Raw genomic sequence first — 12,707 nt, forward strand, 5'->3', positions numbered from 1 at the left:
ATCACTACTTAGGAGCAACCTTGCCCCAAAAAGGAACAACATTTGAAGCTCGAAATGTTATCTTTGTCAATTGTTTGGGTTGAATTATAATTTGCTAGGTTGCCATGGTAACGCAACATGGTCTTAAGGAACACGCAAAATTACAACTACAGTAGCTTATCTTCTAACCAGCCAGTTTTGCGATCGTCAGCTTCAATGGTTTAGAGGTGAAAGCAAAATAAAGGATAGATACTCTAAAGATGAGAAAACTGCTTTCAGGCACCTTAAACCTACCATAGATGAGTGTCCTTAGCTAAAAACTTTAAGCTCAATGTTTTACACTCAACCTCCACAAACCATATATAAACTTAAGGATTTAAAAATACACTTTCTCTTAAAATTGTTTCGCTTTATATTAATGTAACTGTAAAAAGAGAATTACTCAAAAGTGCAATATCATGTTTTCTTTTTATCGTTTTTGTAATGATCATGATAAACAATACATCTACAAAAAAAGTTGTTCTTAGAATTTTCACTTTCTCTTTCTCTCTGACTTACCTCGTATCTAATTAACAAAACTCGCGCGCGCAAAAGCTTTGAAAACACGAGCAGTCGACTTTGTTACCACAGCTGCTTTGTTGGCGTTTTGAAGCCTTTGAAAGCAAACTTTTAGACGTAAAAAGTCATAAGCTCGAGAAAGCGATTTCATCAGCGGACCTCTCTTGATGATCTTTTGTTGAATATTAGCACATGATAATTATTCAAACCCTGAACCTTCATTCTGGTGTAAGACCTCGCTTTTGCGCGTGTTGATTGAGGACTGAGTAACGCGGCCTGTATGGTATGGTATTGGTAGTGGTTGCCCAATCTCCCGAGCCAGGGACTCATATTAAAAACGCAGGACTATTTGCCTGTTGGTTTATGTTCGTTCCAACTTTCCCAATAACAAATATTAGAAAAGGGAAGCAGCCCCCAAAAATGAAGCGGGCGGGGACGAGGACATTTGTTTTTACTTGGCCTAATATTTTGTTCTGCTGTGTTAGCTGAGAACGTTAACACTGAAATTTTTTTTTCTTCCGACCCCCACTACAGAACAACATAATCATGTTCTCTTGTGGGGCAAACTGTCTACGGCTGACAGATCAGCCAAGACACTGCAGGCATTAACAAACTGTATTCGCAAAAGGGATATAATTCGCTTAATGGACACCGGCTGTAAGGGCTGCATCCTATGCTGCACATAATGCCTCTCAAGTCAAGTCATATATTTTTAGTCATTATTTACAATTAGTTAAAGATTTTAACGTTTTTCTATATCATAGATTATAATAACATTTTTATATGACTTATATATATTTTTATTGTATTTATATTAGTATTAGTGTAGTTTTTAGTTTTTAGCAGTGTCCCCTAATTAGCATGGTGTTATTCTAAGGCTATAAGGTTTTTGACACTTAAATAACGTTTCTTATCTTATCTTATCTTGTTTCTCTCATACAAAAATTAGAATAATATATAAGATCGGCTAATTTACATATTGCGGCCTGGTTTAAAATAAAAAAGGCAATTTTGGTTTTTCTTGTGTCATAATTCACGAAAGCAATCATGGCTGCTTTGCAATGCGTCAAACGTCTGACCGTTCAACGTTTTGTTCTTCGATGTCTGTTTCCCTTTATGTTTCTTCTTTGTGTTTGGTGTATGATTAACCTTCACAAATCGCTGTCTTTGGAGACAAAAATACAAGACATAGCCTTTCCAGCATCGGAAACAGCTAACATAAACACGATTTTATTAACGACTGAAGATTTAAAAAACGCCTTCATTAAAACAAATGGCTTCCTTGCTGCCACGAGGAAAAACCGCGGTAAAACTACTGGCTCTGCAGTTTGTGTTGTGGATCCTGCGATTACAGATTGTCAAAACATTGGCTTTGCGGCTTTTCTCCTTTATACTTTAGATTATATACTCTTTTGTCAGGCTTTGGGGATTAACCGAGCAACTGTGTTTTGGAGAGCTTGTAATTCAGTTTGCTCGAGGGATCCTACAGTGAATTCGTGGGACTGGTATTTTGAACCTGTTAATCGCGGATTGGAATCGAAAGTCGAAAACGTTTTTTGTCCTTTGAGGTTTGACGGCCCCCCTTCCGTCGATGTGGGAACAATTATAGACAACAGCTTCAAGAACCGAACTGATGTGGATGGATTCGAAAATGCCAGAATAATAACCACACATGACGAATGAGAGTAAATAAACTGATTCAACAGTACGTTAAACCTAATTCTAGAATAAAGGAAAAAGTAAGGATGTTTTACCAGCGATATCTGGCAGGGTTCACTGTTTTAGGAGTTCACGTTCGAGGTACAGATCATTGGATGGAAACAAGCGAGAGAAGGCTGCCATCTTTGATGAGTTGGGTTAAGAGAGCACGGTCAATTCTTGAGACGTTGCCGCGACCAAGAAAGATTTTTGTTGCTAGTGACAACAGTGAAGTTATAAAGAAATTTGTGATTTATTTTGGGAAGAAATCGGTGAGTTTTGTCTTTAGTTTTGATACTTTATGCAATACAGAGTGTTTTTAAAACTTAGAGTTTTAGTGTTTTATTAATTTTTGCAAGCAAATTTCGTCTATCGAACTGAAAAAAAAAGAAAGAAATTTGAAAAGAATCACAAAAGACCGGTAAATACACTAACGAACAAAACAGCTACGTTTTTCACTTTTAACACCTATTGTCGTTTTGTTTAATTAGTGTCATTTGTTGTGGTTTCTTGATTTGTTTTTAAACGATAGTCGGGCCGACATAACTACCACCTGAGTCAGATGGACGAGTTTTGTAAAGCAATTTCACTTGTAAATCAGGCTAACTGAAGAAATTAACAACTCGCATCGTTAGTACAATTAGTCAGTAATTGTTCCTTCTTTTTAACTAAGCTATACCCAATCTTATCCAACTCAGGGACTCGTTTGCGCGTTGAGTTTCAGAGCTTGAGTTCAGATTTGAAATAGCCTGCAAATCAACCGCCTTTTTATCTCCGCGGTTTGTTTTCTCCCAAGCGAAACGACAAAAAGGTCTTCGTACAAGCTAAATTCGAATTCGGAGAAAATCCACTGCGTTACAAAAAAAATCTATGTCGGCTTTAAGTCGTTGGTGAATGGCCCCATTTATGGAAGCGAAATTTTATCAAGTTTGCAACTGACTTTGTGTTTTTGTTTGTACCCAGGTGGCCTGACTTATTCTGGTCCTCATTTATGGATGCGACATTTTATCAAGTTTGCAACTGACTTTGTTTTTGTTGTTTTTTTTTGTGCTCAGGTTGTTTACACGGAGGCTGTCAGAGCAAAAGGATATCACGATCAAATCGCCCCGCATGCTCCTGAGTTCAGACACAATGCCGCTGACTCATACGAGCGAGAAATTGGCACTCAAGTGTTGATGGATATTCTGCTGTTAGCCAAGTGTGATCACTTCTTACACACCGAGTCCAGCGTAGCCTCCCTTGCCAGCTACTTCAACCCACATATGACCAGCTACTTCCTGCAGGATGAAAAACATAACAAGGTTTGTTTGATTCTTCAAAGATAATCACAGCCAAGAACCAGAACTTTAGTTTAGTTTGGACCATTTGTGGGCCCTCAGCTTATTTTCAGGCCAAACTAAGACCCGCGGCGCTGAGAAAAATTATTTTTGAGAGTGAGCCTTCCCCCCCACCCTTCTTATTCTTGGAGTTTGGATGATCGCTCTCCCCCCCCCCCCCCCCCTCCCACTTACCTGAAAGTCTGAATCCGTCACTGGATATTCTATTGGGACAAAACCCCGGTAATACGAGCGCCGTTACCGTTCAGCTCTGATTTTTCACTTTGAAATGAAAAATCAAAGCTACGTGAAAAATATTAAAATATCCGTTGTGCTGTAATATATTGTTTTACATTTTTCACTCCCTTAAGGTTTTTTACCAAAATTATTACTTTGCAGAAGCCCAGAAAGTTTCGTAAAAGAAAAACAACTCCAAAAGCGGAAATAAGAAAAACTGAACTGGAAAGGCTTGAAGGAAGTGAAGATTTTGTTGAAATGGTAAAGTGTTTTCAGAGTAATTCTGCGGAGAGTGCTTGTCCAAATTCTGCTAAGGGAATATTTGTTAATTTTCAAGAGGCACTTAATATATTTAGAAGGCTTTAAGAATTTAGTAATTAAAACAAAATGAAAATCTGTTTTATCGTTACGTTATTGTAATAAAAGAACATTAAAATCATTGTTGTGACTTTTCATTTACTGTTTTCTTGCAAATTTGATTAAGCAGTTGCTCACATGTTATAGGAAAAAACGTTTCTTTAATAAAATTCGCCATGACAAGATTTCTATGAAAAACGCAATTCAACGAAATTTAATGGGCAACTGTCTATCTAAGCGGTCCATATTGCAAAATCCTTAACCTTCAGTGATTTTGATGTGATGATTCAAGTAACCAAGGAATAGAACATTCTCCCAACAATTCAGGAATTGTTATTGGGCATCGCGCGCCCCAGGCGATGACGGGAAGTTTTAAGGTTATGCACCTGTTATCTCTTATTCATCAAAAATAATTGAACGGCTTCAATGAACAAAAAATATATTAATATCATTTATTGAAAACAGCGAAGGCCTTTACGAATCTGTAGGAAAACCTTTCTCGAAATAGCTTTGTGTATGTGTCAAAACTGCCTTATAATCATCAGTGTAAGGCCGTCGAATTTAAATCTATTTTTTTGGATTATTGCTTCACAATCGTTTTGCAGTGCTGCTAGCTAACTTTATTTGTAATAGCAATGAAATCCACAGACACAGCATGAAAACAAAACACTACTGTGGTATAAAGCTCAAGTAAAATTGGCGTAAATCTGGAATTTAATTAGCAATATAAAAAAAATAAACACTAGATTTTAACTCATGAATGCAGTCTGAAAACCGGTGCAGTTTACCTTCGTGGCGTGAAAATCCTTTTGAAATGAACAAACAACGACAAACTACGAACAGTAAGCTACAACTTGATTTTGTAGATAAAAGAAATAAATACTCGCCTTTTGAAGAACTTCGAGGCCTTTAATTACACTCCTCTTTTGTCCTTTCACATTGTTGGTGAGAAGATTTTTTGATTTTGGAGAGCAAAACTTTCATGTGTTCATGGTGACATCGTCTCCCTGCTAAGGGCGCGTTCGTTTAAAATTTTCTGGAATAGGAATCTATTCCGGAATACTAAGTTGGTTTTTCCAAGCGAACGCGCCCCAAATGATTTCGCGCGGTAAGCGGTCCGTACGCGGGGTCCGGATGGGAAAATCCGAACCGCCGGAGCGCGTGCAGTTAGCCAATAGAGTTTCAAGGGTTATTAAAGGGGGACCGCTGAGTTTTCGAGAAAAAAAATAAAATTATTTATTTTAGTCGATCCTCGAACAAAACCCGAAATAATGAGATCGGCTAATTTGCATTTTGTGGCTTGGTTTAAAGTTAAAAGGCAGTTTTGGTTTTCCTTGTGTCATAATATGCAAGACTAGCAGTTATGGCTGTTTTGCGATGCGTCAAACGTCTGAACGTTCAACGTTTTGTTCTTCGATATCTCGTGCCCTTAATATTCCTGCTTTCTATTTGGTTCATGTTCAACTGTCACAAATCGCTGTCTTTGGAGACAAAAATACAAGACATGGCCTTTTCAGCATCGGAAACTAACATCAACACGATTTTAATAAAGACTAAAGATTTAAAAAACGCCTACATTAAAACAAACGGCTTCCTTGCGGCAACGAGGAAAAACCGCGGTAAAACTACTGGCTCTGCAGTGTGTGTTGTAGATCCTACGATAGCAGAGTGTGGAGGCAGTGGCTTTGCGTCTCTCCTCCTTTACACGTTGGATCATATCATCTTTTGTCGGGCTTTGGGAATTAACCAAGCAACTGTGTTTTGGAGAGCTTGTAATTCAGTTTGCTCGAGGGATCCCACAGTGAATTCGTGGGACTGGTATTTTGAACCTGTTAATCGCGGATTGGAGTCGAAAGTTGAAAACGTTTTTTGTCCATTGAGGTTAGACGGCCCCGCTTACGTCGATGTGGGCACAATTATAAACAATAGTTTTAGGAACCGAACTGATGTGGATGGATTTGAAGATGGAAAAATAATAACCACACAGGAACGGATGAGAGTAAATAAACTGATTCAACAGTACGTTAAACCCAATTCTAGAATAAAGGAGAAAATATGGATGTTTTACCAGAGATATCTGGCAGGGTTCACTGTTTTAGGAGTTCACGTTCGAGGTACAGATCACTGGGAAGAAACAAGCGAGAGAAGGCTGCCATCTTTGATGAGTTGGGTTAAGAGAACACAGTCAATTCTTGAGACGTTACCGCGACCAAGAAAGATTTTCATTGCTAGTGACAACAATGAAGTTATAAAGAAATTTCTGGCTTACTTTGGAAAAGAAACGGTGAGTTTTACATTTACATATTTGTCATTAATACTTACTTAATGCAATATCGTGCCAGTTGTTTATACTAGTTTTAGTGTTTCATTGGTTTTCCTACGGAAAAGGCCGAAACAAAAGACCAGTGAATAAATTAACAAAACAGTCACCGTTGACTTGTTCATCACTTTTTGACAGCTATTTCTTGATGTTTGATTAGCGTCATTTGTTTCAATATTATGTTTTTGGACGATGATTTCAAATTCCACAGTGCTTTTCACGTTACCAGATCGATGAGAAGCACACATGTTCCTCATCAAACGTGTCTGTATTTTATTGTCAATTTACACATAGAAACAGGTGTCTTCTATGAAAAATATAAATCGTACTTCATAATACTAATAGAAATTTAAAGACAGTGCACTCCCTTACCGAAGTGATTTTCAGAAAAGTCTTGCAGCTAGGAGAAAATAAACTTGAAATAAAATTAACTAATGAAAAAGTTAAAAACTGTGCATTGTGAGATAAAACTGAGCTAACAAGTGACAACAAAAAGTGCTCTAAAACTGATTTTTAATTTTTCGTTTTGGTAGTACTGTTTGTTTTTGTCATGCATGTCTACATCAAAGGCAATTAAGCCAACCTGGCAAACCAGAGCTACCTATTTTAGTTGGAGTCAGGCGGATGAGTTTAATGAAAAAATGAGTTTAATTAATGAGACAAACAGAAGAAATTTACAACTTCCTGGTTGGGGTGATTAGTTGATTGTTTCTTCTGTTTTGTATGGGCTATCTTCACGAAATCCACTTGCTCTTTTTCCACGCTTGATAATTGTATAAACAATAGTGCGATTTTTTTAAAGCAACTTAAGCGAGCTTTCAACTGAAACGCATTTAATTCGAGTGATTGAAATATGAAGCAAAAATTTCGCCCAAGAATTTATAACTTTACTGCCGGCTGTTTTCTTTTTTAAATTTTTATAGCAAGGCTTAAACGTTTCTATTTAATATCGATGGGGACGACATAGAGATAGCTTAGAAAAGAAGCCGCCTGCTTATTACATACAGGATGTCATGCTGTTATCCCCCCATCAAAATATTTCCGCAATAATTTTGAAACTTTTTTTCGAAGTTTTTTTTTAATATAAATATCGCTTTAATTTACTTGGTTTTAATTCAGGGTGAAATGTAAATCCACTACATTCAATTACAAAAGACAGACTCGAACGTCATTCGCTAATGATGTAAATCCGGCGTAGTTATTTGTGTTCTCATTTTAAAGAAAAATCTACGCCAGTGAAATACTATCGTGCAAATTAACGTTTCTCGATGATGTCTTTGGTGAAACTGTTGTGTGTTTTTCTCATACCCAGGTTGTTTTCACGGAAGCTGTCAGAGCAAAAGGATATCACGATCAAATCCCACCGCATAATTTTGAATTCAAGCACAATGCCGCTGACCCATATGAGCGAGAAATTGGTACTCAAGTGTTGATGGATATTCTGCTGTTAGCCAAGTGTGATCACTTCTTACACACCGAGTCCAGCGTAGCCTCTCTTGCCAGCTACTTCAACCCACATATGACCAGCTACTTCTTGCAGGATGAAAAACATACCAAGGTTTGTTTAAAATTTCGAGTCCCGAGTCATGAAGACTGATAATGATCAACCTATCCTAATCGATAGAGCAGTTTTTAATTGATTGTCGTAAAACCAAAAGTAAAGTCATTACTCTGGCCAATCAAATTGTGAACCAATCAAAACTCGAAGCAAGTAAACATAGCCGGCACGAAGCGCGGGAAAACGTGCATGAGCAATTTAGTTTTTTCAATTTTTAGTTTTACTTCTGATTGGTTGAGAAAGTGGGGCATGATTTTTCAACCAATCAATAAGCGTAGTAATTCAAAACCAAAGCGAACGAAATTAACTTTCGAAACTCAAGTGAAAACCGCTCTATGCATATTTCTGTTGGCCTGTCATATTTTAGAAGTTCATTCTTCCCTTTCGTTTCTTAACTAACGGAACTATTTTGCAGGAGCCAAAAGAGCTTCGTGAAAGAAAAAGACCTGAAAGAACAAAAGAACCAGAACTGGAAAATCTTGATAAAAGTGAAGATTTTGTTCATTTTGCTGAGTGTTTTCAGAGCAATTCTGCGGAAAGTGCTTGTCCAAATACTGCAAAAGGAATATTTGTTAGTTTTCAAGAGGCATTTGATATTTTTAGACCGCTCTGAGAACCATTTTAAAACAAAAAAAATATCATTTATTGTTACGTTATTCGATTCATGCCACGTAACGTTTCAATAAAATAACATTTTAGTCATTGCGCATGCTGTCAGTTCTTTTTTATCGTTGTTTCATAAAATCGATTTTGCAGCTGCTAAAGAAAATTAAAACAGCCAGGTTTTTGCTTGATGTAGGAGAATATTTATTCAGCGTTTTGATGTGATGATCCACTGATTATCAAGACCCTTTTACATGCAATGATCTGCGGAACAGAACTTTAAAAGGGAACTTCCACTCTCATGACAAGATGAAGTTGAATTGTGTGAAATAAAACCTAAATCCAAATTTTACACGATAGGGGAAAAATAACGTTTGGTTTATTGCTTTTGCCATTTTGGATTTTATGCTCGAGATCATCTGCTTCCAAACAATACGGGCAACCATTACACGTCATAAAATCCAAATTGCCAAAGATGGGAGTTTTAACGTTTAATTGACCTGTTTAATTATCCCTTGCTTTCCAAAAATGATCCAACGGCTTTAATTAGTTCATATAAGTGAAGTGATACGCTTGTCTCCAGTCGACCTCAAACTTGTTAAAAAAATCTCTTTTTTAAATCTTGCTTTATTTTTTGGACCATGGGTTTACAATCATTTTGTAGTTCTTCCTTAGTTAAGAAATAATCAGTGCAATATACAAGGTCAAAAAGGGTCTTTTTTAACTGGTGGGAGGGGGTGGGTACTTTTATTGCATTTTAACAAGTCTCTGCGTCTTTTTCGATTCGCTCAAACACCTTAAAAACGTGATTCGGAAATAACATTTTTGTGTTGGAACTGTTATGCTGAGAACCACTTTTCTTTTTTTTTTTCAAGTTTATTTTAAGTTTGTATGCAATGTGAATAAACATCAATTTCATTGGCCTGCCATCTTACCACCCCGGCTACTAAGTATCGAAAGAATAACTTCAACTTTCATTTTTTCGAGCTTCAATAAACCGAAACTCTTTAGTTGTAAGGAATTGCTAAAGTATTTTGCGTTCTTTTTCTGCAAATAGTAAACTAGAACAAAAAAGGAAATGGTCCTTAGCCTCCGAAGAGATTTAAACTCTTGACCCCTGGTTTACAAGACCAGTGCTCTAACCACTGAGCTACGGAGGCCAGATTAAATTTCATATTATTTTAGTCACCAATAAGGGAGGAAGATCCTTCATTTAAACGGTATAAATATTCCAGTCTATGTAAAAACTGAAAAAATGTTTAAAGGAAGTTGTTGTCTAGTCCGTCGAGTTCTGAAGTCAAAAATCGAAAGCCAAAAGCGGACAAGACAGCGGACCGAAGAGACTGTAGCCTTTTCTCTCTCCCCCTCCCCCGCCTAAGGACGCAACCCAGGCTGTAGGTACATGTACGTGCTGCGGACCTATGCTTTGGCTGACTACCTTTTTATAGGAAATTAACGATACATGTTATTAACGCGATTTTCAAAAATTCGCGTTAATTTTATTGATGTTAACTTTTTTTACTATAAGGATTTTACCAGAACTTTTCTTAAATTCGCGTTAATTTTATTACGCGTAAATTTTCTTCGCGTTGTTAAAATGTTTCGTTATATTCCTATAATAAGGTAATTACGTGCCATACCGATCTAAACCGTTGTATTTGCATACAGCCCATTGCAAACGGGCATTACAAATTACATTGGGTAGATAACCTAAACTTTTAAGAACTTTCAAGACCTTAGCGTGAAACGATTTCATTGAAATATGCCACTGGCAGAAAAATTTAAGTTAAAGTTTTCAAACATTAAAAATCATGAAATCAGTAACAGATCACAAGTCACCCGAAACTTGAATATAAAAATCTGCAACTACAAGATGAGCAACACATAACACGATATCAGACTTAACAGGAATAGCTGAAGCCTAGTTGAGATTTAGACTGAACCGACTCGCTGCCATGGCTCGTTGCGTAGCACACTAAACAATAGAAAGGAAATAATGTAAAATATATTATTAATGCGTGCAGTGTTTTGCATACGATGGGCTAAATCGTCTTCATAATAAATAAAACCTTTGCTGCATGATGCTCAGTTGTAGATTTGGAAGAAACAGATGATTACAAACACCAAACTTGATAAATTTAACCTAAATGGTTCAAGATCACCCATCTTTGACCAGCGCCTGAACTACGGTTAAAAAACAATGTAAACAGCATGTATAAGCCGGTCAGTCGCTGGTGGCGTCATACGATTTCACCTGTGAAGACTGCAATGCAATGAAACGCATGTTATTTTGGGTCCTGGATCGGTTTGTATTGAGGCATAGATTCAAACTGATCGTCCTTTTCGGCTTCATTAGTATAGTTTTATATATAAATATGATTACAAAGAGCGAAGTAGCAGCGCCACTAAACATCGCTGCCCGCCAAGCAAAACAGAATCCTAACGACACTCACATGGCAAATGTTATTCCAAGCGCCTCATCAATCACACTGTTTGTGAGAATGGCGGGCAAACTTAAAAAACACAGGACTCGGTTTTACTGTGATCTTTTCAGGACTGCTGTTCTGTATTGGTCTGCATCGTTTGGGAAGATAGTCGTAGTTCTTGACGAAGAATCGGAACAAGATCATGTATTTGCAAACAACCTAACAAGACAAATCAAGCAAAACTTTCCCGATCGTAAACTTCAGTTGGTCTACGAGCCGCTACCGAAAGACCAAAGTGTTCTTAACTTTGCAGGTTCTCCAAAACCTCCGGGTTACAACCGTCAACTGTGGAGCAGTTTCTTTATCGATCTTTACACAAACGACCCCATTGTGGCATGGATGGATACGGACGCTGCATTTGTAACACCTGTGACTCAATCAACCATATTTAACGGTTCAAGGCTGCGTATCCTGGGCTCTGAGTGCTCGTCTGAGGTAAATATCGGCTGCGTGAAATCTTGGGCGCGTACTACCAAAATGGCACTAGGATTACCGATGGTTGCAGATTTTATGACTTATTTTCCTGTCTACCTCTACAGCGACACTTTTACCCACTGCAGAGAGTTCATTCTGAAGCGATTTAATACACGTAACTTTGAAGAAGCCTTCAAGACGTTCTATCATGGTACGGATTTTCTAAGTCCTGTTGTCATCGTTTTAAGCTATGCGTGGTTCTTCGAGAGAGATCGATATGACTGGAATCTAAAGATATGCAGTGACCTAGTGTCATACAATGAACGGTTTCCAACAGGCCACAAGATTGCGCCACAACATGTCACAGAAAGTATTCTCTCGCAGCCACAGACAGCTTATCACGTTCCTTATTTCAAAGGGTCTCTTTTCCCAAACATCCTTGTTAGTTACTGTCTATCACACGAGGCTGCGGGGAACCATCAGACGATATGCTACAATAATTCAATTTCAGCAACCGATAATTTGGTTCTTTTCAATCACGATCTCCACAGTGTCACTCCAGCTCAAACGCCGTGTACTGGAAGCAAGAAAAAAGATTGTTTAAAAGTTCTAGAACGTCATTATAAAGAAGTTGCTGTGGACATCAGAAACGGGCGTAAAATACAATGGAGGGATTTTGATACTGTTGAAAAACTTGCGAATGAGGTTGACATCGCATATGCAAGCGAAGGAATGAAAGGCGCTAATTAGGGTAACTTTGAGTCAATGGACATTAAATAACCCCACGAGGCTTTTATACACAATGTTTCGAATTAGGAAAGCCCCTCAATTATTGACGGCGACGATTTATGGTGTATAGCTCACACTGTGAGTAACTACTGTTCTAGACAGTACCAGACAGTACTTGCCACTTTGTAACGACTCTACCGTTATCTTTTGTTATTGTAATTTTACTTTTAATATATTTCTATTTTTGTATTTGTAGCTTGGGTATATATATAGCCCTAGATTTTAAATTCTCAATAAACTGAAGATGGCATGAGTCATGCCGAAACGTGTCTTTAAAAAGTTGTTTTGTGTTTTTTAAATTAGTCATTTTACTAGTCCTAACAAGGAAATATGAAAATTGAGACACTTGTCAACACTTTAAGCCTGTGTTGCTGGCGAAATTGTTCACACGA

General features: G+C 37.5%; 2 protein-coding genes, 1 non-coding gene and 1 pseudogene across 4 annotated transcripts; 3 read left to right on the forward strand and 1 right to left on the reverse strand.

The window, feature by feature from the left end:
* The first annotated feature begins 1,677 nt into the window (after window positions 1-1,677).
* On the forward strand, window positions 1,678-4,154 carry LOC144664734 (uncharacterized; annotated as a pseudogene). The gene is made up of 3 exons (XR_013572842.1): window positions 1,678-2,507; window positions 3,291-3,536; window positions 3,951-4,154. The product of XR_013572842.1 is annotated as an uncharacterized LOC144664734 (transcript).
* A 1,325-nt stretch (window positions 4,155-5,479) lies between these two features.
* On the forward strand, window positions 5,480-8,713 carry LOC144664720 (uncharacterized). The gene is made up of 3 exons (XM_078525922.1): window positions 5,480-6,429; window positions 7,778-8,023; window positions 8,439-8,713. Exons 1-3 carry the CDS (start codon window positions 5,509-5,511, stop codon window positions 8,634-8,636), a joined length of 1,365 nt encoding a protein of 454 aa, XP_078382048.1. The 5' UTR covers window positions 5,480-5,508; the 3' UTR covers window positions 8,637-8,713.
* A 1,000-nt stretch (window positions 8,714-9,713) lies between these two features.
* Trnat-ugu (transfer RNA threonine (anticodon UGU)) lies at window positions 9,714-9,786 on the reverse strand. Its single transcript has one exon. It is a non-coding gene; the product is annotated as a tRNA-Thr (tRNA).
* A 1,082-nt stretch (window positions 9,787-10,868) lies between these two features.
* Window positions 10,869-12,574, forward strand: LOC144664716 (uncharacterized). The gene has a single exon (XM_078525918.1). The coding sequence runs from the start codon at window positions 10,900-10,902 to the stop codon at window positions 12,274-12,276; it is 1,377 nt and encodes a 458-aa protein (XP_078382044.1). The 5' UTR covers window positions 10,869-10,899; the 3' UTR covers window positions 12,277-12,574.
* Window positions 12,575-12,707: the final 133 nt, after the last annotated feature.

Source organism: Oculina patagonica, chromosome 9 (assembly GCF_052425735.1).
Source record: "Oculina patagonica isolate OP01 chromosome 9, crgOcupat, whole genome shotgun sequence".
NCBI classification, from domain to species: Eukaryota; Metazoa; Cnidaria; class Anthozoa; order Scleractinia; family Oculinidae; genus Oculina; species Oculina patagonica.